Raw genomic sequence first — 26,246 nt, forward strand, 5'->3', positions numbered from 1 at the left:
TGCTATTTTTGGCTAAAGTTCTCCTCAGAAAAGGGATGCTATAGGGTTCAAGTGGTTAAGGTAAAAAAATCACACCCTGTGTGAAGTGGGCGGTGTCTTGCTAGCTAATCACAATAGAGCGTCGCAGTTCCCGCCCACTTCCTGTTTTTTTTGGTGCCGGAAGAAAAAACTCAATGCATTTTTCCATTGACATTTCCAAAAATATTTATATCTATTAATTTAAGCCTCGAATCAAGCCATCATGACATGACATGAATCATGACCATAAAACGTTTTTTTCTGTGATTTTTTTTTATTTTATATTTAATTATATGATATACTATATTTAATAAATACCCTTTGTTTTGCCGTTTTCAACAAAAAAAAAATCACAGAATCAAACGTTTATGGTCATGATTCATGTCATGTCATGATGGCTTGATTCGAGGCTTAAATTAATAGATATAAATATTTTTGGAAATGTCAATGGAAAAATGCATTGAGTTTTTTCTTCCGGCACCAAAAAAAACAGGAAGTGGGCGGGAACTGCGACGCTCTATACTGAATGTAGTCAACCAATCATGTACAAAAAATAAATACATTTATTGAAACACTCTTTATGATGGAAGAAAACATAACTTAAAAAAAACAAATTTATGTTTCTTTTAAAGTTATGGTTTCTTATATAGGGCTATGCACATGTGTCATGTGACACTGGCCAATCACGGTCCTGAATAGACTGTGATTGGCCAATCACGGTGCAGGGTTAGGCGGGGTACATTTTTGGCCAATCACAGCGCAGGATTTGTTGTACAAATATCCAAACCTCACTTATAGGGGCGGTTTCACCGCCCAAAAATAAATCATATCACACAGAGATTTGGCGGACCCCCTATAGTAACTCTGAGGACCCCCTAGGGGTCCCGGACCCCCTGTTGAAGACCTCTGCTTTAAACTGTTTATATGATGATTTATATGATCCTATAAATAGGACTATGCACTTTTTAAAAAAAACCCACTGTGATGACCACACCGCCCACTTCACACTGGGTGTGATTATTTTTATCCTCTATACACCAAACCTCTTCAACGAAATAGCCGATCTACAAGCTCTTAGGCCCTCTCCTGTCTGTATCCCCTGTACATGCATCACCAGGGTTGCCAGATCAAGGTATTATTGCTTATGTGTAAAACTTTTACTTTTTGTTTTGGATTAAATTAAGATAATGATTAAATAAGAACATTTTATTATTTATTGCAAAAGCGTCCATGATGGAAGTTTTGGAATTAATGAAAATATTGGGGGGGGGGAAATATACTTTTTTATTTTTCCTTTTTCAAAAGAAGTTGGGATGTGTCTGTCTGTCTGTCTGTCTGTCTGTCTCAGTGTCAGTGTCAGTGTCAGTGTGTGTGTGTGTGTGTGTGTGTGTGTGTGTGTGTGTGTGTGTGTGTGTGTGTGTGTGTGTGTGTGTGTGTGTGTGTGTGCGCGCGCGTGCGTGCGTGTGTTTGTGTGCTCGCACACATGCTCTGCTCAGATGTCACGTGATTTCACAGAAGTGGGATCAGAGCAAAGTGAAAGCATCCAGACTACATGAAACCACGTGACTCAGCCTCTATCATCAGGCTCATAATAAGCAGTGAGTGGTGGGAAAAGTACAGCAGTAGGCTACTCATATTTTTTACTTGAGTAAAAGTATCAATACTGCAATATAGAAAATACTCTGTTACAAGTAAAAGTCCGGAATTAAAAATTGACTTGAGTAAAAGTACAAAAGTATTGGTATCAAAATGTCCTTAAAGTACCAAAAGTAGAAAGTACTCATTATGCAGAATGTCCCATTTCACAAAGTTTTTAAATGTATACAAATCTTTTGAAAATAGCAGATCTACAAGCTCACAATGGCTCGCATGGGCTATTTTCAGATGACCAAAATGTATAAAGGGGCTGAAGTGGTTAATGCATGTTTTGTAACAATAATCTAAATCGCAAAGTAACTAAAGTTTTCAAATAAATGTAGTGGAGTAAAAGTATAATATTTGCCTCTGAGATGTAGTGGATCAATTACAAGATCTATGATGGTCTTTCTTCTTCCAATAAATAAATAAATCAATATAATAAATAAAACTAAAGAACAAAACTATTTTTTTCTGTGAAACAATAAACAGAACAATTAGGCCTCTATGTCTGTCATTCACCGCTTGTCGTCGTAACCATGGCAATTATATGAATATATACTTCCACGCACGACGGTGTGGACTGTGGAAAGAAAGAAATAGCAGATCTACAAGCTTACAACACATCTGTCCGCGACGCATTGTGAGCTTGTTGATCTGCTATGCGGGCTGCGGTGAAGTATAAAGCAGGCTTTATAGGGCTGTAAACTCGAACCTAACAATGATACAGTCATATTATATTATTTTTATTACGAAACGTCAACCTTGTTGTTTCGTCACGATGACTGTCATAATATATGATTGTCATGTATGTAACTTTAACATGGTGTTTGCAGTTTTTTCATTTCACGGCCCGTCCATCTACATAAACGTTCAAATTTCAAATATAAATTACTTACCTCATGGCCACAAATGTTGCTATTATGTACGGCCCCTCAGAAGTACCTGTATCTTCCGTATTGTTCAATAAAAAAGCATTTTAATTTGATCGGTGACCATTTTCTCCGTATTCTCTCCATATGCTTTCAACTACGCGACCCTATCGGTTGGGAGGTGTATTGCACACTGATAAGTCATAACTCTGTGAGAAAATGGCCGGTGATTGGATTACTATGCTTTTTATTGAACAATACGGAAGATACGGGTTCTTTTGAGAAGCCGGACATAATTTTAACATCCGTGGCCATGAGTTAAACACTTTATATTTGAAATATGAACGTTTATGTAGATGCTCGGGCTGTAAAGGGAGAAGGTACAAACACCAGGTTGAAGTTTCGTCATGACTGTCGTGATAATGTTTCAGGGCTACCTATAACCGAAAGTAAAAGTATGTGAAACTAGGGAGTGGGTCATGATCATATATCAGCCAGCCTGCTGTATTATTTTTGTTCCTTATCTGTGAGCCTATGAAATGAGTCCTTAAACCGCACCCCCCACGTAACCTACGTTGGATTAACTCATTAAGTGTCATCTCTGCAGGAATAAAGTCAGTTTGTGAAGAAGCTGTGAATGAAAATGAAAGTATATTCATTCACATTGTGACCGAGAAGGAGAAGCATCATCAACAACAACACAACGATAAGGAGAAACAGGTGAGTTAAAACTATAATATGTTCCCTATTTTACTCTGGTAGGTTTGGCGCATAAATTATATTCAATCTTCATTCAACAATTTATGATTCATTCAGTAAAGGCTTGGATACAGACAGATTATACCACCATTATTAATGCAACTTTAATGTGCAAAGTCATCTGGTATAGACGCACGGGCTGTGTTTGCATAACTTTATTATGCATTACAAAACTATGTTCCATAATTCACTAGGTCAGGGGTCTTCAACAGGGGGTCCGGGACCCCTAGCGGGTCCTCAGAGTTACTACAGGGGGGCCTCCAAATCTTAGTGTGATAGGATTTTTTTTTTTACATTAACCACTTGAACCCTAGCATCCCTTTTTCCGAGGAGAACTTTAGCCGAAAATAGCAGATCTACAAGCTCACAACGCCTCACAGCGCGAGGCGTTGTGAGCTTGTAGATCTGCTATTTTTGGCAAAGAGGTTTAGGTGTAGAGGGAAAAAAAGAGCAGACCAAGTTAAAAAAAAAAGTTTGATCTGAAACACAATTTTATACAATATAGAGTAGGGGGTCCCTGCTTCATCTCTCTCTCAGCTAGGGGGTCCTTGGCCTAAAAACGTTGAAGACCCCTGATTTAGTAGCCTATAGGCTTGGATACAGATAGACAGATTATCCTATCATTACAAATGCAACTTTAATGTACAAAGTCATCTGGTATAGACATACATGCACGGGCTGTGTTTGCATAACTTTATTATGCATGACAAAACTATATGTTCCATAATTCACTAGGTTTGGTGCCCTGCAAAATCATTTGATTCAAAGATGTATGTTTTATTTTACATATAGATATCAGTGGTGGAAAAAGTACGCACATATTTTACTTAAGTAAAAGTATCAATAATGCACTGTAGAAATACTCTGTTATAAGTAAAAGTAAGGCATTACAAATTTACTTGAGTAAAAGTACAAACGTATTGGTACCAAAAGTAAAAGTACTCATTGGGCAGACTGTCCCATTTCACAAGTTCAAAATGTATAAAAATAATTTGAAAATAGCAGATCTACAAGCTCACAATGCATGGCATCGCGACCAGTGTTGGAATAGTTACTACAACATAGTAATATGTTACTTATTACATATTACTTGTTTAAAAAGTAATGTAGTTACTTTACTTATTACTCCCTGCCAAAAGTAACTAGTTACTTATTACTTAGTTAGTTTTTTTTCTCGCCCCCAGTAATTGCATCCTTTCTCCCCAAAAGTCTGACTTTGCATTTTCAACATTAGCAGTTGTTTTTTTTCTCTTTTCTGCAGCCTACATTGTAAAATCCTCATTGTTGATTTAACTCTGAAAAGTGTTCTGTACACATGACGGGTCCATTTGGTTCTATTTGTACACTCATTTCAATTATATTAACACTAAGACTTTTACTGTGTATGAATTCATAACTTACAGACTAAATGAAAACCATTTGACTATGAATTGAATTACTAAGGACCTCAATGGAAACAAGACCGCAAAGACTTTTTTGGAAGTATTTTAAATGTATTTCATGTGTTTTTTGCCTAAAAGAAATTCAAATTCAAACACCTGGGCTCAAACAGATAATGACTCATCATGAGACACATTCTTTGAACAACTTCTGTTGTTTATTAAACAAAATGTATTCTAATAAAATACAGATGTGAGCAATAGGCTATTAGGCAAGTCACCAGCAGCATATTGCCCATTGCTGCCCAATGCCCACTTAACTGTAGGCCTAGACTAGTACATAGGCTGCTAGGAAGTGGAACACACTTTTGTTTTTTCCCCCTGATATTTTGTTTTGTGTCCTGAATGATGCACTAAATATCAGTCAGACAGAATGATTGTTTTGAAGTTTACATTACCTACATTTTCTTCTACATCCACGATGATATGTGTTGATATGGGAGCCTTTTTATTTTATTAGAATACATTTGTTTACAAAGAAATTAAGCACTTTATGAAGAGGTTTTTTGTTTAATTGGTTGCTGTCAGAAAAAAGGTTTTTGAGAGGCTCCGCTCTAGACCGGATCAGCAAGCAGCCTGCATAGCAACTGGATCCCAACCAGTCTACCATTATATCAATTGACCAAAAACAACACAGGATCAAATAAACACACTCAAACCCAGAGTACCACCAAGGCTCGTGAAAAAAAGTAATAAATTACTTTTTGAAAAAAAGTAAAGGTAATAATATTACTCAAAACGTGAAAGTAATTAGTTACGTTACTAGTTACTGGGAAAAAGTAATAATATTACTTTAAGTTACATATTACTTTAGTTACTTTCCAACACTGATCGCGACACAGTGTGAGCTTGTAGATCTGCTATTTTCAAATGGCAGAAATATATATAGGGCTGAAGTGGTTAATGTATGTTTTGTGATAATAATCTAAATCTGCAAAGTAACTAGTTACTAAAGCTGTCAGATAATTGTAGTGGAGTAAAAGTATAATATTTGCCTCTGAGATGTAGTGGAGTAGAAGTAAAAGTATTGAAAATGGGAAAGGTCTCCAGTAAAGTAAAAAAAAATCCTCAAAAGTGTACTGAAGTACAGTACTTAAGTAAATGTACAGTTACTTTACACCACTGCATCTGGTATAGACATTCATGCACAGGCTGTGTTTGCATAACTTTATTATGCATTACAAAACTATGTGTTCCATAATTCACTAGGTTTGGTGCAAAATCATATTCAACTGATTCAACAATTTATGTTTTATTTTACATATAGATATGATCACTAGCCCATCATTACAGTTACCTATGTAGCTTCTTCTTTGCAATGCATACATGTGGTACAGACATGACTTTATGCATTACAAAACCATGTTCCATAATCCACTGTTTGATGCATAACAATACATAATGTTATTAGATTCAATATCTTGATGCAACGGTTTCTATTGTTTTATATTGGATACAGTCAGATAGATGCAACTTCCTATCAGCAGTGTGTATATGTAGGGTGTATGGACTTAATATAATATGGACATTATGCATGAACTTTATTCTGCATTATGATGCAATATTGGCATTTTTTAATTATTTTATGACTCACACTTATAGTTTAATGGTTTAACTTTGTGGCATGAGGTCTGCCTGCCTGCCTGCCTGCCTGCCTGCCTGCCTGCCTGCCTGCCTGCCTGTCTGTCTGTCTGTCTGTCTGTCTGTCTGTCTGTCTGTCTGTCTGTCTGTCTGTCTGCCTGCCTGCCTGCCTGCCTGTCTGCCTGTCTGTCTGTCTGTCTGTCTGTCTGTCTGTCTGTCTGTCTGTCTGTCTGTCTGTCTGTCTGTCTGTCTGTCTGTCTGCCTGCCTGCCTGTCTGTCTGTCTGCCTGCCTGCCTGTCTGTCTGTCTGTCTGTCTGCCTGCCTGCCTGTCTGTCTGTCTGTCTGTCTGTCTGCCTGTCTGCCTGTCTGCCTGTCTGCCTGTCTGCCTGCCTGCCTGTCTGCCTGTCTGTCTGCCTGTCTGCCTGTCTGCTTGTCTGCCTGTCTGCCTGTCTGCCTGCCTGTCTGCCTGTCTGCCTGTCTGCCTGCCTGTCTGCCTGTCTGCCTGTCTGCCTGCCTGTCTGCCTGTCTGCCTGTCTGTCTGCCAGCCTGCCAGCCTGTCTGCCTGTCTGCCTGTCTGTCTGCCAGCCTGCCAGCCTGTCTGCCTGTCTGCCTGTCTGCCTGTCTGCCTGTCTGTCTGCCAGCCTGCCAGCCTGTCTGCCTGTCTGCCTGTCTGTCTGTCTGTCTGTCTGTCTGCCTGTCTGCCTGTCTGCCTGTCTGTCTGCCTGTCTGCCTGTCTGCCTATCTGTCTGCCTGCCAGTCTGTCTGTCTGTCTGCCTGCCTGCCTGTCTGCCATACCAGACATTCTACAGCCATGACTCATAGTCAGAAACAGAGAAGCTTTAATAATAATGATAATATTAATAATAATATTATTAATACTATTAATACTATTAATACTAATAATAATATTAATATTAATATTAATAATATTGTTTAAATATTCTGCAGTTAAAATAAACAACATACATAACCTGACCTGAGGCAAAACACTAACAGGATTTACACATATGGTTATGTAGTCTCTACGATAAAGAAACTCCATTCAATTTATGGGGCGATGAATTAGGTTACTGAAGTGTTTTTATTATTTTTAAATCTTATAATCATGCACATCCATTGTAGTTTACTGCTGAAAAGTAACAGTTCGTAATATAATATTTTATTGACACATGTTTTTAGATTATGTTGTGCTATTTTTGTTATTATTATTATTACTATTATTATTAGGCTATAATTAATAATTGTAGTAGTAGTTGATTTTCCACTTGTAAGTCACTCTGGGTAAGAGTGTCTGCTAAATGCTAATTGTAAATTGTATTATCACCATGAGTATTATATTAGCATTCTAATTATTATTATTATTATTATTATTATTATTATTATTATTATTATTATTATTATTATTACCACCATTAGTGCAGTAGGCCTACTTATTATCATTATTATTTTTTGTATGCATGTCTATATTTTGTGACTATTATAAATGTTATTTTAATGCTGGAGGTAAGATGGTCAGTTAAATATCGTCTCTCTCAGATGGAAACCTCATTTTGTCCAAAACTGTTACTGTATCAAAACTGTCAAACTGTCAAACTGTAACTGTAACCGTATCAAAAGTAGCAGATCTACAAGCGCCACGCTTCAAGCTTGTAGATCTGCTACTTTTGATGCCTTTGGCTTTGTGTGACACTGTGGTATGATCAATAGGGCGTTAATTTACCAAAGAATAATAAAAAACATATATAAGGAGATAAGAGGTTTCTGCCCGACAACAACGATATAATAAAACATAACACGCCTTCCTCTCAAACTCACAAACATTTAGTTTGAAAAAAGCAAATGTTTTAATGTTTAAAAAGTTGAATTACAGAGATTACATGACCTTAAGTAACAATCCAGTGTCCGTGCGTGCGTGTGTGTGTGTGTGTGTGTGTGCGTGTGTGTGTGTGTGTGTGTGTGTGTGTGTGTGTGTGTGTGTGAGAGTGTGAGTGTGTGTGCGTGCGTGCGTGCGTGTGTAGTGTTAGTTACTATAATTGTGAGGACAATTTTCCTCATCCTCACCAAAATAAATGGTTGTTTTGATGGTTAAAATAGATACTTAGGGTTAGGATTATAGGAGTTAGATGATAAGATGCATAACTTGGTTGCGTGCCGGACGTCATGCACCGAAAATAACAGATCTACAAGCTCACTGGTCTTGTAGATCTGCTATTTTCAGCTTCAGGCTTATAGGGTTAAAAAACGCAATGGTTCTCGACCTTTTCAGGTTGTGACCCCCCAAAATAATCCTATTTGAACTGGGGACCCCCCCACCCCGACTTGGAATTGTAAGAGTTGAGGCATTACATTTGACTCAGTTCCACAGATAGATATTGTGAAAATAGCAGATCTACAAGCTCATAACTCCTCACGAAAATCTGCTATTTTCACAATCTTTGCCTCTTTCTTATATTATCTTACAATTTGGCCTATATTTGACCACTTTTTGTAATATAGTTTAGTTGATTACTTTTGATGAAGTAATGGTCTTTTTATTTTTTCTTATAGGTTTTTTCTTTATATCTTAAAGTCCTTAAATATTTGTTTTTAGTTTTTTGGGTCTTAATTTTAATGGTCGCTTCACTGTCATCTGGGGGGATCCCCCCCCCCCCCCACCCCTAAAAAAACAAACAAAAAACAAATCATATGGGGACCCCCCAGGGGTCCCGACCCACAGTTTGAGAACCACTGTTGTGACAGACTCATTGACTATGGCTTCATGCAGAGCCAGCGTTGCCATGTCTGCTTATTATAAGCGACTTTTGGCCTGTTTTTCTGCAAAGTCACTTAAATAAATATTGACAGTTACATTTTTTTTTTATTTTTTTTTGCTAGTTTCTAAAGTGTAGTTGATTATTTGGTCTTGTTTCCTAATGCTGTTTAAACCAGTGGTTCTCAAACATTTTCATATCAAGGACCCCCAAATTATTGTATTTGTCCACGGACCCCCCCCCCCATCTACAAATATGTTGTGCCAGGGACCGCCATACACGATTTGCGTTGTTAAAATGTTAAAAAAAAACATTCCACTTTTTTTTTCTTTTTTCTTTCAAGATGTTTTGGGAAAATAGCCGATCTAAGCTCACAACGCATCACATCGTGACGCGTTGTGAGCTTGTAGATCGGCTATTTTCATATAGCCTATGTAATATGTCTAAAGCAGTGGTTTTCAACCAGTGGTCCGGGGACCACCAGTGGTCCTTGAGGGGGTACCAGGGGGTCCCCAGCAAAATGAGTTAACATAGCGTCACAATCATTTTTAACCACTTAGCTTTGGCTATTCAAAAATAGCAGATATACAAGCTCATAGCGCGGCACCGATGATGCACGCGATCTGGTGAGCAGGACTGGAGTGATGTGGTCTCTGGATGGGGTTCTGGTGAGCAGGACTGGAGTGATGTGGTCTCTGGATGGGGTTCTGGTGAGCAGGCGGGTGGCAGAGTTTTGTATATACTGTAGTTTCTTGAGAACCTTGGTGGTGACACCGTATAGGAGGCTATGGCAGTAGTTCAACACAATGGCTGCATGTTGTTAGCAGGGACGTGCACAGGGATTTTGAGAGGCAGAGGCCGGAATTTGAAAAGGGCACCTATTGCCGGCCGGCCCCGATTACCATGCTTTTTTTAGGCCCGAAAACCCCCAAAATCCGAAAAGGTGTCAATGCGTAATCAATGTCCTCAAAGTCACGCATTCAACAAGATTTGAACTGAGCAGATTGGACCTTCCGTTCCAGAGATAATGGCCAAAACGTCTTGGAAACGGCCACTTTCGCCAATTTTTGATTCGGTTTTGGCCATTGTCGCCCGTTTTTCTTTAATAACACGGGCTAGGAAGGTCGGATGGCGACAAACTTGAACCTGAGTAAAGTTCACTTTGAGCTGCATCCAACACATCCACTGACACTTTTGTCGGCCTTACCGTTAGGCCGCTAGGGTCAGTTGAAATGTCTTTTTGGGGGAAATAGTCTTCTAGTCTACTTTTTTTTTATAGTCTGGAGAGGGCACTTTTTTTTACCGGCGGCTAAAAGGGCAGGTGCTCAAGCCCCCTTTCATGTCTATGTGTGCACGCCACGTGCCTGGTTGTTAGCAGCGGCGTCATGGTGATTTTTTTACTGGCAGGACGGTGTTTTTAATGACGTCACGCGCACACTGCGCGCATTTTATTTCACCTTAAATTAGGAAACATGTTTTTTAGCTTAGTTTTAGTCTTTTTAAACTAATACAAATTTCAAGGAATGCCACGCATTATAGAGCTGAAACTAAAAGTTTGCTTTGAACGAGTATCTTTCTCTTCTTCGACGGTGGCTGAGGCATTGCTGTGTGCAGATAGGATACTGACAGCAGCCCTACTGAAGCCAACACGCTGTGTTGCTTACCGTGTAGCCTATAGATGTATATACATATATATATATATATATATATATATATATATATATATATACATGGTGTGTAGCCTATAGATGTATATACATATATATATATATATATATATATATATATATATATATATATACATGGTGTGTAGCCTATAGATGTATATACATATATATATATATATATATATATATATATATATATATACATGGTGTGTAGCCTATAGATGCGAGGAGTGAGGAATCTGAGGATACATTTTCACACTCACTTGTAAACCTGTTATGCAAAGTAGCCATTTGGGTACTTGGCTCGTGAATCTACGGCGGGGGCAGGGCCGTGTTAATGTCAGAATGCGCCCTACAACGGACAGTTTTCGGCCCCCCCCCCCCAGGGCACATGCACGACCTGTGCGCGCGCGCGCTTCGCGCACGAAAATTTGCGGTTATTGGGCGGATTGTGGCAGTTTTTGGCAGTTTTTTTGTTACTTTATTTATTATTTAGGGTTAGGGTTAGGGTTAAGTTAGGCTTATGTTATTTAATTCTTATTCTTTGCCTGATTTTACCAATTTTTTTATCAAAAAAAATATTATAATTATTATTTTTTTTTTTCATGGGTGCATTTTTGGGTCCCCCCCCCCCCGACAGGACATAGGCATTTGCCTACATTGCCTGTGCTTAAACACGGCCCTGGGAGGGGGGGGCACGTTCTAGCGTGCACGTGTGTGAACCTGCGTGCACTGTACCGTGCCGTACCTTGCGCGTGAAAAAAAATCACTGGCCACACGCCATCCTACTCCGTGTGGCCTCCATGACACCACTGGTTGTTAGTGTTGATATTGAATACAATGTGTGTGAATGAGTCACGTATGGCGGATGTGAACTCTGTGACACCGGATACCGCTGCGGTCGGAAAAAGAAACCTTGTATCTCCACATACGTTTGTTTAAATATTTTTCATGTTTTTGTAAATGAATAACCTCCTTCATCATACAGTGTCGAACAAAAGTAGGACAAACAGACCGATCAGCAAGCTCTCAACGCATTGACTCGTTGTGAGCTTGTAGATCTGCTATTTTTGCTTTTTTTTTCCTAAGTAAACTTGAAAGTGTTTAAGTCAAGTGTATGTGTGTCTGTGTGGGTTTTATAAATATTGAAGCGATGAAAAGTATCAACAAGAGGTTGTGACTACATAATAACTACATTGGATCCATTGGAACACATGGTTATGTTGTATTCCTGAACAGTAAGCGTTTTGGACATACATGGTTTCTACCTGACAGTAACCATACATCAGGTCAGGACAGTGTTTACTGGATGGCGTGCAGAGCTTCTTACTCAGACCGAAAGTGAAAGCCTTTTGTTTTAAGAGCTTCTTATCCGTCCTTTGTGTGTGTGTGTGTGTGTGTGTGTGTGTGTGTGTGTGTGTGTGTGTGTGTGTGTGTGTGTGTGTGTGTGTGTGTGTTGTAGCCTTGTAGAGGAGAAGTGTCTCTCTTCCACTAGTTTATTATCATGGTAATAATTATCTTCCACAATAGCAGCAGTGTGACACAGTCAGTGACAGTGGCTCATTGTGACCACAAGGAGGCAGTGTAACTGCAACAGGGCACAATATCCCACATTGTTCAGTTTCTGACATACAAACATGTGATGCCAATGGTTCCACAGTCTAGAGGAGAACCTGACAGAACTGTGTGTGTAGGTTCTGTTATGACAGTGAGTGATTATGTCATTTACTGACTCAGATGTCCTACACATAAACCTGTACATAAGGTTATGTAACACAGAGCAGGTGGTACCTCAACACTAACACACACCTGGCTTGCACTAGAGCTAGTCCATGAGCCAGACACGATTTCATTATCAAAAGAGTGGGCAAAACCATACCTATATTAAATTGTTTATAGGTTCAATATAAGCAAATACATATATGATAACCTTTCCACAGCAGCTTTTTCATATTTATCACACATTTTCATATTTTCCCCATACGTACATGACAGGTGAAAAAAATAAAAAACATTTTTAAAATAGTTATCATAATGAAACTTCCCCAGTTGATTACTTACATGAAGACAATGATTTATCGTATTACAACATTCTTATTTCATTTTGTTAAGATGTTGGAGGTTTTTAACAAGGGAATATTCAATATCTGGCTCAATTTTGGGGCTCTGGCTCATGGACTAAATGAAACTAAATGAAAACAGCCAACAACAACATACAGTCATTATAAGCCACTGTGAGTCGTCTGAGGCTGCCTTGTCTGTAGCGACACCAAGGTGGGCAGAATACAGACGTTTACAGAAAGATGTAAAGAGAAAGATCTTCACAGGTCTATAGATGTCCTTGTCATCTGAAAGGTCATTGGAAATAATATGGCCCAAATAAGTCATCTGATGGAGAGGGCCACTATATTTCCACGCTCACTTCAGAGGGACTCATTGCATAATATTGTCTCTCCGTATTTTAACTTTTTCCGACATTCTGTCACACAAAAGTAGCAAAAATAGCAGATCTACAAGCTCAAAACGTGTCGCAGTGCGACGCTTTTTGAGCTTGTAGATCTGCTATTTTTGAATTGGAATCCTGATTTTTTTTGGTGCTATTTTTTAATTGGAATACTGAAAAGTAACATTTTTATTTAAATTCAAATGCATTGTGTTATACTTATGTTAACTTTATGTCCTTAAATACAAACACATTGGACATAAAAAAGACAATAGAATTGTAATACTATAGTCATTAAGCTACTAATATAGACTGTAAGTAATTAAAGCGGGTCATGTTTGCATGTTTGGAATTGTAACAGCTGAAATCAATAATATATCAGTAATCTGATATTAACCTGCGGGCCACATTAAGTGGGGGCCGCATGTGGCCCCCGGGCCGCCAGTTGTCCCATGTATGCACTAAGGGCAGTGGCAGACAGATAGAAGTCAGGAAAGGTTGATTGTCTGTCTTCCATACTTCGGAAAATTATGATCTTACTCGTTATAGCGTTGTGTTTTATATTAAAATCAAGACCATACCGTGAGCATTATATTCAGACAGCTTCTGAGAACCTTGGAGGTGACGCCGTATAGAAGGCACAGGGGTCTTCAACAGGGGGTCTGGGACCCCTAGGGGGTCCTCAGAGTTACTACAGGGGGTCCGCCAAATCTTTGTGTGATAGGATTTTGTTGTTTTTGCCTTAACCACTTGAATTCTAACATCCCTTTTCTGAGGAGAACTTTAGCCAAAAATAGCCGATCTACAAGCTCACAACGCCTCGCGCTGCGAGGCGTTGTGAGCTTGTAGATCGGCTATTTTTGGCAAAGAGTTATAGGTGTAGAGGGAAAAAAAGAGCAGACCAAGTAAACCAAAAAAAAAGTGTAATCTGAAACACCATTTTATACAATATAGAGGGGGTCCCTGCTTCATCTCTCTCTCAGCTAGGGGGTCCTTGGGCTGAAAACGTTGAAGACCCCTGATATAGCAGTAGTTCAACACGATGGCTGAATGTCGTTAGTGTTGCTACTGAATAGAATGTGTGTGAATGAGTCACGTATGGAGATGAACTCTGTGACACCGGATACCGCTGCGGTCGGAAAGAAACCATTTTTTCTAAATGTCATTTTTGTAAATTAATAATAACCTCCTTCATCATACTACAGTTTCGAAGAAAAGTAGGAAAACATTTACGATCTGCAAGCCCTCAACGCATGACTTGTTGTGAGCTTGTAGATCTGTTATTTTTGCTACTTTATTGTTCCCTTTTTCAAGTAAACGTCAAAGTGTTTAAGTGTGTTTCCACCTGACAGCAACCATAAATCAGGTCAGGTCAGTGTTTACTGGATGGCGTGCAGAGCTTCTTACTCAGACAGAAAGTGAAAGCCTTTTGTTTTAAGAGCTTCTTATCCGTCCTTTGACTGATGTGATTATGTGTTATCGTGTGTGTGTGTGTGTGTGTGTGTGTGTGTGTGTGTGTGTGTGTGTGTGTGTGTGTGTGTGTGTGTGTGTGTGTGTGTGTGCGTGTGCGTGTGTGCGTTGTAGACTTGTAGAGGAGAAGTGTCTCTCTTCCATCAGTTTATTATCATGGTAATAATGATCTTCCACAATAGCAGCAGTGTAACACAGTCAGTGACAGTGGCTCGTTGTGACCACAAGGAGGCAGTGTAACGGTCAGTGACAGCAGTGGCTCATTGAAACCCTGCTGTGCATGGTGACAAACATCACATTAATGTTAAGGATTTATGAATGAAGTTAGTCACTTAGATCTCTTGTGTGCTTCTGTATTAGTGTCAGACCAGTTTGCAGTTAAAGGAGTATTTCACCCTAAAACATGATTTATTTTCTATCAATTAGGCTACACCCCATGAAGCCTTGAATTATTTTTGTTTTTGTCGCATTACCGAGCCAATAATTTTACACACATCGTGTATGGGGGTACCTAATCTGAGTTCCCAGAAGTTTTTCGCCTCTCATACAAACGGGAGCGGCGAGGAACTTCTGGGCCAGAGCCCTGGTATTTGTGGGCGGGATGTAACTTACGCTCAGAATCTGAGCGGACACGCCTCTTACCGGTCTGAGAGCTGTGCAACTCGTCTAAAAAGTCCGACGAGAGGCAAACAGCAGTACACAACAATGGCGGCCGCAATTTCTCAAGGGGAAATTGCTTCCCGTCGCTCCTATTTACATCTAACACCCACTGCATGTGGATCCCGCCCCCTTTTCTTCATTGGCTGTTGATTTGAATCAGAACTCAGTGGCCGCGCCCCTGTTGTTCAGGCTTTGAGCCGAAGCCTCCCAGACTAGGGGGTACCTGGCACCCAATATTTTCAGAAGGGGGTCTGCGGCCAAATACATATTGTGTTAACATACTCTACCACAGTGGTTCTCAAACTTTTTCATGTCAAGGACCCCAAAATTATATGTATTTGGCCGCGGACCCCCATCTCAAAATATTTTGTTCCAGGGACCCCCCAGAAGCAAAGATTTGAGTCAAAAAAATTCCCTTTAAAAAATATATATTCAAAGATTTGCACACATTTTCACGATTTTTCAAAAATAGCAGATCTACAAGCTCATAGCGTGGCACTCTGTGCCGCACTATGAGGTCAAGGTCAAGGATTCTGAGAGTCTAAATCTCATCAAGCGGTGGTTCTGTGGCTCAAATGCCCCAAAAATAATGATATGAAAAGGGTTGAAAACCACTTATTACCAATATGCCTTTGTGTCCTGCAGGGTGTAACGTTGTCTTGTGTCCTGCAGGGTGTAACGTTGTCTTGTGTCCTGCAGGGTGTAACGTTGTCTTGTGTCCTGCGGGGTGTAACGTTGTCTTGTGTCCTGCAGGGTGTAACGTTGTCTTGTGTCCTGCAGGGTGTAACGTTGTCTTGTGTCCTGCAGGGTGTAACGTTGTCTTGTGTCCTGCAGGGTGTAACGTTGTCTCCAGGACTCAGTGAGTCAGCGTTTCATCGCATGCAGCAGCAGAACCTGATCCACCGCCGGCTTCTTCTTCTTCTCTGTCATGGTGGATGAACGTCTGCAGATGATGGGAGAAGCCTCTTCACTGCAGGATGGTCAGAACTACTGTGGATAGACCAGCAGAACACCAGGAACCCAAAGCACCGCCCGGCCTGAGAGGACAACACCACACGCAGGACAGAAGTCAACCTGCTGCAGTAGAACCAGCCTCCAGAGGAGCTCCACACACCCAGAGGAACCCAGAGGACCTGGAACCAGAAGGAACGTCACAGCACAGAGAAGAAGATCAGGTTCCTCAGGACTGTGAAGCCACCTGGCAGAACCCACATCATCCAGAACCACAGGTCCAAAACCAGCCGGTCTGGAAGCAGGTACAGTAGCCTACACACACACACACACACACACACACACACACACACACACACACACACACACACACACACACACACACACACACACACACAATATATGACACAGATTTTAAACTGATGATTTTAGAGCGCCTCACGCAGCTAAGCTTCACATTAGCACATTAGCACTAACTGTCTTAGTATTACACCCTGTCTTCTTATATTATTATTACCTGACAATTCCCTGTAATCTAAGTAAGTGTTTATAGAGCACCTTTCACAGACAAATGACAGAAAATGCTTTACACATAAAAAAAAAAGCATGTAGGCCTATCAATCGACCAATATGAGATAAAGCAAATCCCAATACAGGACAGGACACAAACACAAGAGACTTTAAAAGGATCCCTGGCTAATATTGCCCTCTATAACATATACACCTTAAATATTTTATTTATTTTATAAACAGCTAATCTTTCACCACCTAAATACCATAAGATCTTAGTCGACTAAATCTACAGTTGATTTAGTCGACTAAAATGTATTTTGGCGGTGCCTTGATGGTGTCGTAATGGCTGATTTTACACTTGGTTGCATGCTGAAAATAGCCGATCTACAAGCTCACAACGTGTCGTGCTGCAACGCGTTGTGAGCTTGTAGATCGGCTATTTTCAGAGCGCAACACCTGAGAGCACCAAACATAAAACGACTTGTCTTTTAGTTCTACTGGATCTCTTCTCCTCTAGTCCGTCACTAACATTTTAGTCTAGTTTTTATTTGCTGAACAAATTGTCAATATATTTAGTCTTAGTTTTAGTCATCATAGCTTCGTTTTTATTTTGTTTTAGTCGACGAAATCAACACTGCTGTCGGCCCTCTCACAGTGATTCTCTTGGTGTGTTACAGGTGGTGTGCAGCAGAGAGAAGGCAGAATGTCGGCCCTCTCACAGTGCTGTTTCTCTTGGTGTGTTACAGGTGGTGTGCAGCAGAGAGAAGGCAGACTGTCGGCCCTCTCACAGTGATTATCTTGGTGTGTTACAGGTGGTGTGCAGCAGAGAGAAGGCAGAATGTCGGCCCTCTCAGAGTGTTGTTTCTCTTGGTGTGTTACAGGTGGTGTGCAGCAGAGAGAAGGCAGAATGTCGGTCCTCTCACAGTGCTGTTTCTCTTGGTGTGTTACAGGTGGTGTGCAGCAGAGAGAAGGCAGAATGTCGGCCCTCTCACAGTGCTGTTTCTCTTGGTGTGTTACAGGTGGTGTGTAGCAGAGAGAAGGCAGAATGTCGGTCCTCTCTCAGTGCTGTTTCTCTTGGTGTGTTACAGGTGGTGTGCAGCAGAGAGAAGGCAGAATGTCGGCCCTCTCTCAGTGCTGTTTCTCTTGGTGTGTTACAGGTGGTGTGTAGCAGAGAGAAGGCAGAATGTCGGCCCTCTCTCAGTGCTGTTTCTCTTGGTGTGTTACAGGTGGTGTGCAGCAGAGAGAAGGCAGAATGTCGGCCCTCTCTCAGTGCTGTTTCTCTTGGTGTGTTACAGGTGGTGTGCAGCAGAGAGAAGGCAGAATGTCGGCCCTCTCTCAGTGCTGTTTCTCTTGGTGTGTTACAGGTGGTGTGCAGCAGAGAGAAGGCAGAATGTCGGCCCTCTCTCAGTGTTGTTTCTCTTGGTGTGTTACAGGTGGTGTGTAGCAGAGAGAAGGCAGACTGTCGGTCCTCTCACAGTGTTTCTCTTGTTGTGTTACAGGTGGTGTGCAGCAGAGGCGACGCAGACTGCTGGCCGTCTCACCTGCGTGTGTTCAGCTGTGAGGAGGAGTACCGTCTGGTCAGACACACCCACCTCCTGCTGCAGAGGTCTGGCTTCTACTGGGGAGCCATGAGCATGGAGACCTCCCACCGTGTGCTGTCTGCATGCCAGCCAGGAGCCTTCCTTATCAGGTAAACACCGTCTACATGAACACCATCAGCACAACCTCATCAGGTAGATAGATAGTTACATAGATAGACCTTCAACTGGGGAGCCATGAGCATGGATTACATTACAGTCATTTAGTCTACTAATCACCAGAAGTGCATTCTCTTCTAAAACAAGCAACTAAGAGTATACCTAGCGCTAAGGTAAAAGTGCAATATATCAGCTAGCTACTGTCTTAAACAGATGAAGACAATGGTGAGACAAATAGGAAAATCAAATGAGCAAGAGCTAAAACAAATAAGTGTATCGACTAAACAAGATCCAATAAAACAAGAGCTCCTTAACCCCCGAAATCCCCCAAAATAATTTGGGAACCCCCTGACCCACACTTTAACACATTGCATGCCAGTCGCGTAGATCTACGCGAACCTATTTAAAGCCGCAGCGTGCCAGTCGCGTAGATCTACGCGAACCGCCGATTCCCATTGAAAGTGCCCCAGGTGCACTTTCCGAATTTTTTTGATCCATTTCCGTTTCCGGTTTCCGGTCGGAAACAGAATTATTCGGGTTCCGGTTTTTTCGATCGTATCCGCTTCCTGTCTGGGATCCTGTTTAAAACTCGATTTTCTCGGTTGTTGTTTTTCTCCTCGCTGATCACTGTTTACCGTTGATCGGCTGTATCTTCAAGATGGCGGCTCGCATTTGGAAACTGTTTTCGCTGGCCGTTTCTCACAGATCCGCTGTGTGTTTAGAACCAAATGAACGCGCACTTTTAACTTATTTAGCGAGGTCTGTGGCGACATGAAAAAAACAAAAAAAACAACAATAAAACGCTGGCACTGGTGAGTACATTATGAGATTAAACTCTGGCATGGAATGTGTTAAGAACCACTGGCTTAGGCAACAAAAAGTGTCAACAGTTCAATCAGTTCAATAATGTTTTTCACCGGAAGGTTTGTTATCCAAAAATGCTAACACAATAGGTAACCTAATACTTTGCTTGTGACTACATTGTCATTGTCACCGACTCTGATTGTGGAGCCCGGGGGACTATACTGAGCTGGTCACTGACGGATCGGAGCACCGGCTATCACCGTGTGGTCATTAAATGTATGACTCACTGTCGGTTGGATTTTAACCCAATAAGACCGGGAACGCATCTGTGTAACCACTTTTAACCATTATGTTTATGCTTTGGCTATTCAAAAATAGCAGATCTACAAGCTCGTAGCGCGGCACCGAGTGCCGCGCTACGAGCTTGTAGATCTGCTATTTTTGAAAAATCGTGAATTTTTTTGCGAATCTTTGAATATATATATCTTGTTAAAGCGTACATTTTTTACTCAAATCTTAGCTCCTGGAACAACATATTTTGAGATGGGGGTCCGCGGCCAAATACATATCTTTGTGGGGGTCCTTGACATGAAAAAGTTTGAGAACCACTTGATATATAGCAACATAAGTTTAAAAAAAAAACTGTTAGGATTTAGAAGACATTTGTAGAATCCCCAGAAGCAAAGATTTGAGTTACTAAAAATACTTGAAAAATACAGATATTCAAAAGATTTGCAAAAAAGTTCACGATTTAAAAAAAATGCTTTTTTGAGCTATGAGCTTGTAGATCTGCTATTTTTGAATAGCCAAAGTATAAGATAATGGTTAAAGATGCTTTCCCGGTCTAAATGGGTTAAAAGTGTGTTTAGAACAGATTCAGTTCAGTGGACTGGCTGCTCGGCCCTGCCAGCGGCTACATCTGTGCCCAGCTGGGCGCCAGTCTGGCACCAAGCTCATACCTCTGATGTGTGGAGAGAGGCTGTTCCACTGCAAGACAAACCACACACAAAAAGTATATCCTCTCTCTACCTCCTCTCTCTGTGCACGGCAGGTGGTCGTCTCTTTAGGAGACCATTTTGTGTAGGACAATTTATTCATTTATGTAGAGCTTTTTTTACCTCTTTTTCTCCCAAATGTAGTCGTTATGCCAATTAATTCCTCCCCACGCATGTGTGTGTGTGTGTGTGTTGTCACTGCTGTGGTATCAGCAAATATGCCAGTCTGGCAGCCAGCAGTCTGTGTGTGGACTGGAGAGGTTGTTTCACCCAAGACAAACAAAATAAAAAAAATAAAATATATAAAAAATATATATAAATAAAAAAAGAGAAATATTCACTCCATCGCTGTGTTGATTTTGACAGCAATTTATTTTAGTTTTAGTCATAGTCTTTTGAATAAAATTACATCTAGTTTTAGTCATATTTTAGTCATCTGAAATGTTTTAGTTTTTGTCTAGTTTTAGTCGACTAAATATCATAGCATTATAGTCGACTAAAATGTATGTTGGCGGTGCCTTGATGGGGTCGTAATGGCTGATTTTACACATGGTTGCATGCTGAAAATAGCAGATCTACAAGCTCACAACGCGTCGCAGCGCGACGCGTTGTGAGCTTGTAGATCTGCTATTTTCAGAGCGCAACACCCGAGCGCAACCAAACATAAAATGACTTGTCTTTTAGTTCTCTCTCTTCTCCACTAGATCCCTCACTAACATGTTAGTCTAGTTTTTATTTGTTGACCAAATGGTCAATATATTTAGTCTTAGTTTTAGTCATCATAGCTTAGTTTTTATTTAGTTTTCGTCACAGTCTTAGTCGACTAAAATCAACACTGCTCCATCGCCACTTTACTTTGTGTAAATGTGTGAAGTATAGGTGGTGGTTTCTTTAGGAGAGCAGAAGTAGGTGTTGAGTCTATTAATCCAATGGGAGAATGAACATGAACATATTATTTACCCCACGGTCACTGAACTTAATATTTGAGCCATTCTTCAACAAAAGCAGCACAATCTTCCCAACATTCTGACACTAACATGAAATCTTTTCAGAGAGAGAAATCAGGAGAAAATCAACTTTGTTATTGCTTTTCAACTACATGACGTTCACAGCTAATAGGGAGAGATGGGGAGCTAACACGGCCACTATAAAGAGACCAATTGTGTGCAGGAAAATGACCTTCTGTCTTTGTTTGTGTGTTTTTAAACCTTTTTACCCCTTTTTCTCCACAATTTAGTCATTATGCCAAGTAATTCCATTCCATAGCTGACTGTATCATGTGACATAGCTGACTGTACCATGTGACAGAGCTGACTGTATCATGTGACAGAGCTGACTGTACCATGTGACAGAGCTGACTGTACCATGTGACGTAGCTGACTGTACCATGTGACGTAGCTGACTGTACCATGTGACGTAGCTGACTGTACCATGTGACGTAGCTGACTGTACCATGTGACGTAGCTGACTGTACCATGTGACGTAGCTGACTGTACCATGTGACGTAGCTGACCGTACCATGTGACGTAGCTGACTGTACCATGTGACGTAGCTGACCGTACCATGTGACGTAGCTGACTGTATCATGTGACATAGCTGACCGTACCATGTGACGTAGCTGACTGTATCATGTGACATAGCTGTGACAGAGCTGACCGTACCATGTGACGTAGCTGACTGTACCATGTGACATAGCTGACTCTATCATGTGACGTAGCTGACTGTACCATGTGACAGAGCTGACTGTACCATGTGACATAGCTGACTCTATCATGTGACGTAGCTGACTGTATCATGTGACAGAGCTGACTGTACCATGTGACGTAGCTGACTGTACCATGTGACGTAGCTGACTGTACCATGTGACGTAGCTGACTGTACCATGTGACGTAGCTGACTGTACCATGTGACGTAGCTGACTGTATCATGTGACAGAGCTGACTGTACCATGTGACGTAGCTGACCGTACCATGTGACGTAGCTGACTGTACCATGTGACGTAGCTGACCGTACCATGTGACGTAGCTGACTGTATCATGTGACATAGCTGACCGTACCATGTGACGTAGCTGACTGTATCATGTGACATAGCTGTGACAGAGCTGACCGTACCATGTGACGTAGCTGACTGTACCATGTGACATAGCTGACTCTATCATGTGACGTAGCTGACTGTACCATGTGACGTAGCTGACTGTACCATGTGACGTAGCTGACTGTACCATGTGACGTAGCTGACTGTACCATGTGACATAGCTGACTGTACCATGTGACGTAGCTGACTGTACCATGTGACATAGCTGACCGTACCATGTGACGTAGCTGACTGTATCATGTGACATAGCTGTGACAGAGCTGACCGTACCATGTGACGTAGCTGACTGTATCATGTGACATAGCTGACCGTACCATGTGACGTAGCTGACTGTATCATGTGACATAGCTGACCGTACCATGTGACGTAGCTGACTGTATCATGTGACATAGCTGTGACAGAGCTGACCGTACCATGTGACGTAGCTGACTGTACCATGTGACATAGCTGACTCTATCATGTGACGTAGCTGACTGTACCATGTGACGTAGCTGACTGTACCATGTGACGTAGCTGACTGTACCATGTGACGTAGCTGACTGTACCATGTGACATAGCTGACCGTACCATGTGACGTAGCTGACTGTATCATGTGACATAGCTGTGACAGAGCTGACCGTACCATGTGACGTAGCTGACTGTATCATGTGACATAGCTGACCGTACCATGTGACGTAGCTGACTGTATCATGTGACATAGCTGACCGTACCATGTGACGTAGCTGACTGTATCATGTGACATAGCTGACCGTACCATGTGACGTAGCTGACTGTATCATGTGACATAGCTGACCGTACCATGTGACGTAGCTGACTGTATCATGTGACATAGCTGACCGTACCATGTGACATTACGTGTCATCGTGTCCTTTAACCTCTCAGGGACAGCGGCCAGCCGGACGTCTTCTTCACGCTGAGTTACCGCGGCGACGACGGCCCCACCAGCGTCCGCATCCTGCTGGCCAATCAGCTGTTCAGCCTGCACGGCAGCGGCAGGACGTTCGATTCGCTGCTGGGCGGCCTGCTGGCCTTCTACACGTCGGCCGCGGCCTCCGGGAAGCTGCGGCGGCCGTACCGCCACGAGCGACCCGACAGTCTGCAGGCCATCTGCCGGAGAGCCGTGCACCGCTCACATGGACCGCACGGATCTACAAACCTACCGGGACTCAGCAACACAGTCAGAGACTATCTAGAGGACTATCCCTATGATATGTAGATCTACTATCTATCTTACAGCAGTGGTTCTCAATCTTTTTCACGTCGAGGACCCCCAAAATTATATGTATTTGGGCTGCGGACCCCCATCTAAAAAAATATGTTGTGCCAGGGATTTTTCAAAAATAGCAGATCTACAAGCTCGTAGCGCGGCACTCGGTGCCGCGCTATGAGCTTGTAGATCTGCTATTTTTGAATAGCTCAAAGTGTAAATTAATGGTTGAAGTGGTTCAAATGAAAGTGACGCTATATCAACTACATTTTGCTGGGGACCCCCTGGTACCCCCACACAAGGGGGTCCCCAAACCCCACTTTGAGAACCAATGATCTGCAGGACTATCCCTATGATTATTCTTTCTTAGTTTTTGCTTTTATTTATTGGGGGAAGAGCCCATTGAGAGCATGAAGCTCTCTTTCTGAAGGACGACCCTGATCACAGCGTATAGAAAAACAATAACCAAACATTTGAGCCACATTACAGCGTCAGCGTCACAGATGCAAATAAATACAGGGTTACGTGAAACAGGTGCAGTCACTATGTAACAGTGTTGATTTTGACAGCATATTTTCATTTAGTTTTAGTCATATTTTAGTCATCTGAAATGTTTTAGTCTTAGTCTAGTGTTAGTCGACTAAATATCATTAGATTGTAGTCGACTAAATCTACAGTTAATTTAGTCGACTAAAATGCATCTTGGCGGTGCCTTGATGGCGTCGTAATGGCTGATTTTACACTTGGTTGCATGCTGAAAATAGCGGATCTATTTTTTATTTTTTTCTATTAGAAAATAGACGATCTACAAGCTCACAACGCGTAGCGACGCGTTGTGAGCTTGTAGATCGTCTATTTTCAAACACCCGAGAGCACCAAGCATAGAATGACTCGTCTTTTAGTTCTACTGGATCTCTTCTCCACTAGATCCCTCACTAACATTTTAGTCTTAGTTTTTATTTGTTCATGAAATTGTCAAAATCTTTCGTCATGGTTTTAGTCGATGAAATCAACACTGCTGTGTAGTGTGGTGCTCAGGAAGCACCCTGGATGTGTCTATGGAGACCCAATGGCACCAGTTTCAGAGAGTCCTGAGGTTTGTTCCATTTGTGTGGAGGAGCATAATACATGAAAGCCTTGCCTCGTTCACTGTTCATACATGGACTGGTATATCTAATGAACGACGTGTTGAATGTCCACTAACCTTTGGTTTTAAACCCATTAAGACGGGGAACGCATCTGTGTCATTTTAAGATTTCTTTGGGCTATTCAAAAATAGCGGATCTACAAGCTCGTAGCGCGGCACGAGCTTGTAGATCTGCTATTTTTGAAAAATCGTGAACAATTTGGGCAAATCTTTGAATCTAGATATTTTTAAAAGCGAACATTTGTAACAACATATTTTTAGATGGGGGTCCGCGACCAAATACATATCATTTTGGGGGTCCTTGACATGAAAAAGTTTGAGAACCACTGATATTATAGTTTTTTCAAAAAAACTGTTAGGATTTAGAAGACATTTGTAGAATCCCCCCCATGAAGCAAAGATTTGAGTTAAAAATGTTTGCTTTTAAAATATGTATATATTCAAAGATTTGCAAAACATTTCATGATTAAAAAAAATAAATAGCAGATCTACAAGCTCATAGCGCGGCACGAGTGCCGAGCTTGTAGATCTGCTATTTTTTGAACAAATGTTGAATAGCCAAAGTATAAGGTTAAAGTGGTTAAAATCTAAGACAGATGCGTTCCTGGTCTTAACGGGCTAAAAGCGAGGATAGATCCAAAGGAAGCTTATTACCGCACAAGGCCTTATGAATAAATACAACACAATGTTGCTCTCTATGAACTGTGAGAGATGGACAACCCACTTTATCACATAAGATACAATGATGGATGGGTGTGAAACCCATCGCCTGTAATACATCGTAGATATACTAGATCTACATTACATCTGCAGGAGGGATGTACACCACACCTACACAACTCTACAAGCCCACCTGGACTCACATCCACAGCCAGAGACTGTCTACGGGACTATTCCTATGATATACTGTATTAGACATACACACATGCACACCCAAATACATAATACCAAATACACCCATAACATAACATGGGGCGGCAGTGGCTCAGGGGTAGATTGGCCGGGTAGAGTGAACTGGAAAACCACAAGGTTCCCAGTTCGATCCCGGGCTCCTCCAGAGTTAGTGTTGAAGTGTCCTTGAGCAAGACGCTGAACCCCTAATTCCCTCCCGATGAGCAGGTTGGTGCCTTGCATGGTTTCCTCCGCCATCGGTGTGTGAATGTGTGGGTGAATGTAATGCACAAACTATGTATGTAGCGCTGTGGATAAAAGCGCTACATACATGCACCATTTACCATTTATAACATAACACAACACAGGGTATTTTCAAGTGTTCTTTCATGATTTAGCTGCCTTAGAGGAGTAGTTTAGCCCCCAAATGACATGTGTTTCTTTTCTCCTATCAATTACTTTTTTTGTTTTTGTTGTATTCCTGATCCAACATTCCAATATGAGTAAATAGGAGGTTAAAGGGATAGACTTGAATTCATGGATGTTTTTATGCTTTTGTCTCATTCCTAAACCAATAATCTGATGACCATCCTTTGTGTCTCCTACTGGAAACGCTGCCTACCGGTTCGCTGGTCATCAAATTATTGTCTTA

At 41.3% G+C, this 26,246-nt stretch overlaps 1 protein-coding gene across 1 annotated transcript; it reads left to right on the forward strand.

Moving 5' to 3' along the window:
- The first annotated feature begins 3,124 nt into the window (after window positions 1–3,124).
- LOC308105411 (suppressor of cytokine signaling 1-like) lies at window positions 3,125–23,668 on the forward strand. The gene is made up of 4 exons (XM_080456123.1): window positions 3,125–3,245; window positions 16,129–16,550; window positions 18,258–18,448; window positions 23,232–23,668. Exons 2-4 carry the CDS (start codon window positions 16,272–16,274, stop codon window positions 23,563–23,565), a joined length of 804 nt encoding a protein of 267 aa, XP_080312249.1. The 5' UTR covers window positions 3,125–3,245; window positions 16,129–16,271; the 3' UTR covers window positions 23,566–23,668.
- The last annotated feature ends 2,578 nt before the right edge of the window (window positions 23,669–26,246 follow it).

This window comes from Gymnoscopelus braueri (assembly GCF_963280865.1).
Source record: "Gymnoscopelus braueri genome assembly, chromosome: 2".
NCBI lineage: Eukaryota > Metazoa > Chordata > Actinopteri > Myctophiformes > Myctophidae > Gymnoscopelus > Gymnoscopelus braueri.

Bases quoted from the DNA above. Each gene is read 5' to 3' on its own strand.
- LOC308105411 (XM_080456123.1), top strand. From the start codon at position 16,272: ATGGTCAGAACTACTGTGGATAGACCAGCAGAACACCAGGAACCCAAA. The intron at 16,551-18,257 runs GTACAGTAGCCT...GTTGTGTTACAG, and splicing joins ACCAGCCGGTCTGGAAGCAG to GTGGTGTGCAGCAGAGGCGA. The intron at 18,449-23,231 runs GTAAACACCGTC...TTAACCTCTCAG, and splicing joins CCAGGAGCCTTCCTTATCAG to GGACAGCGGCCAGCCGGACG.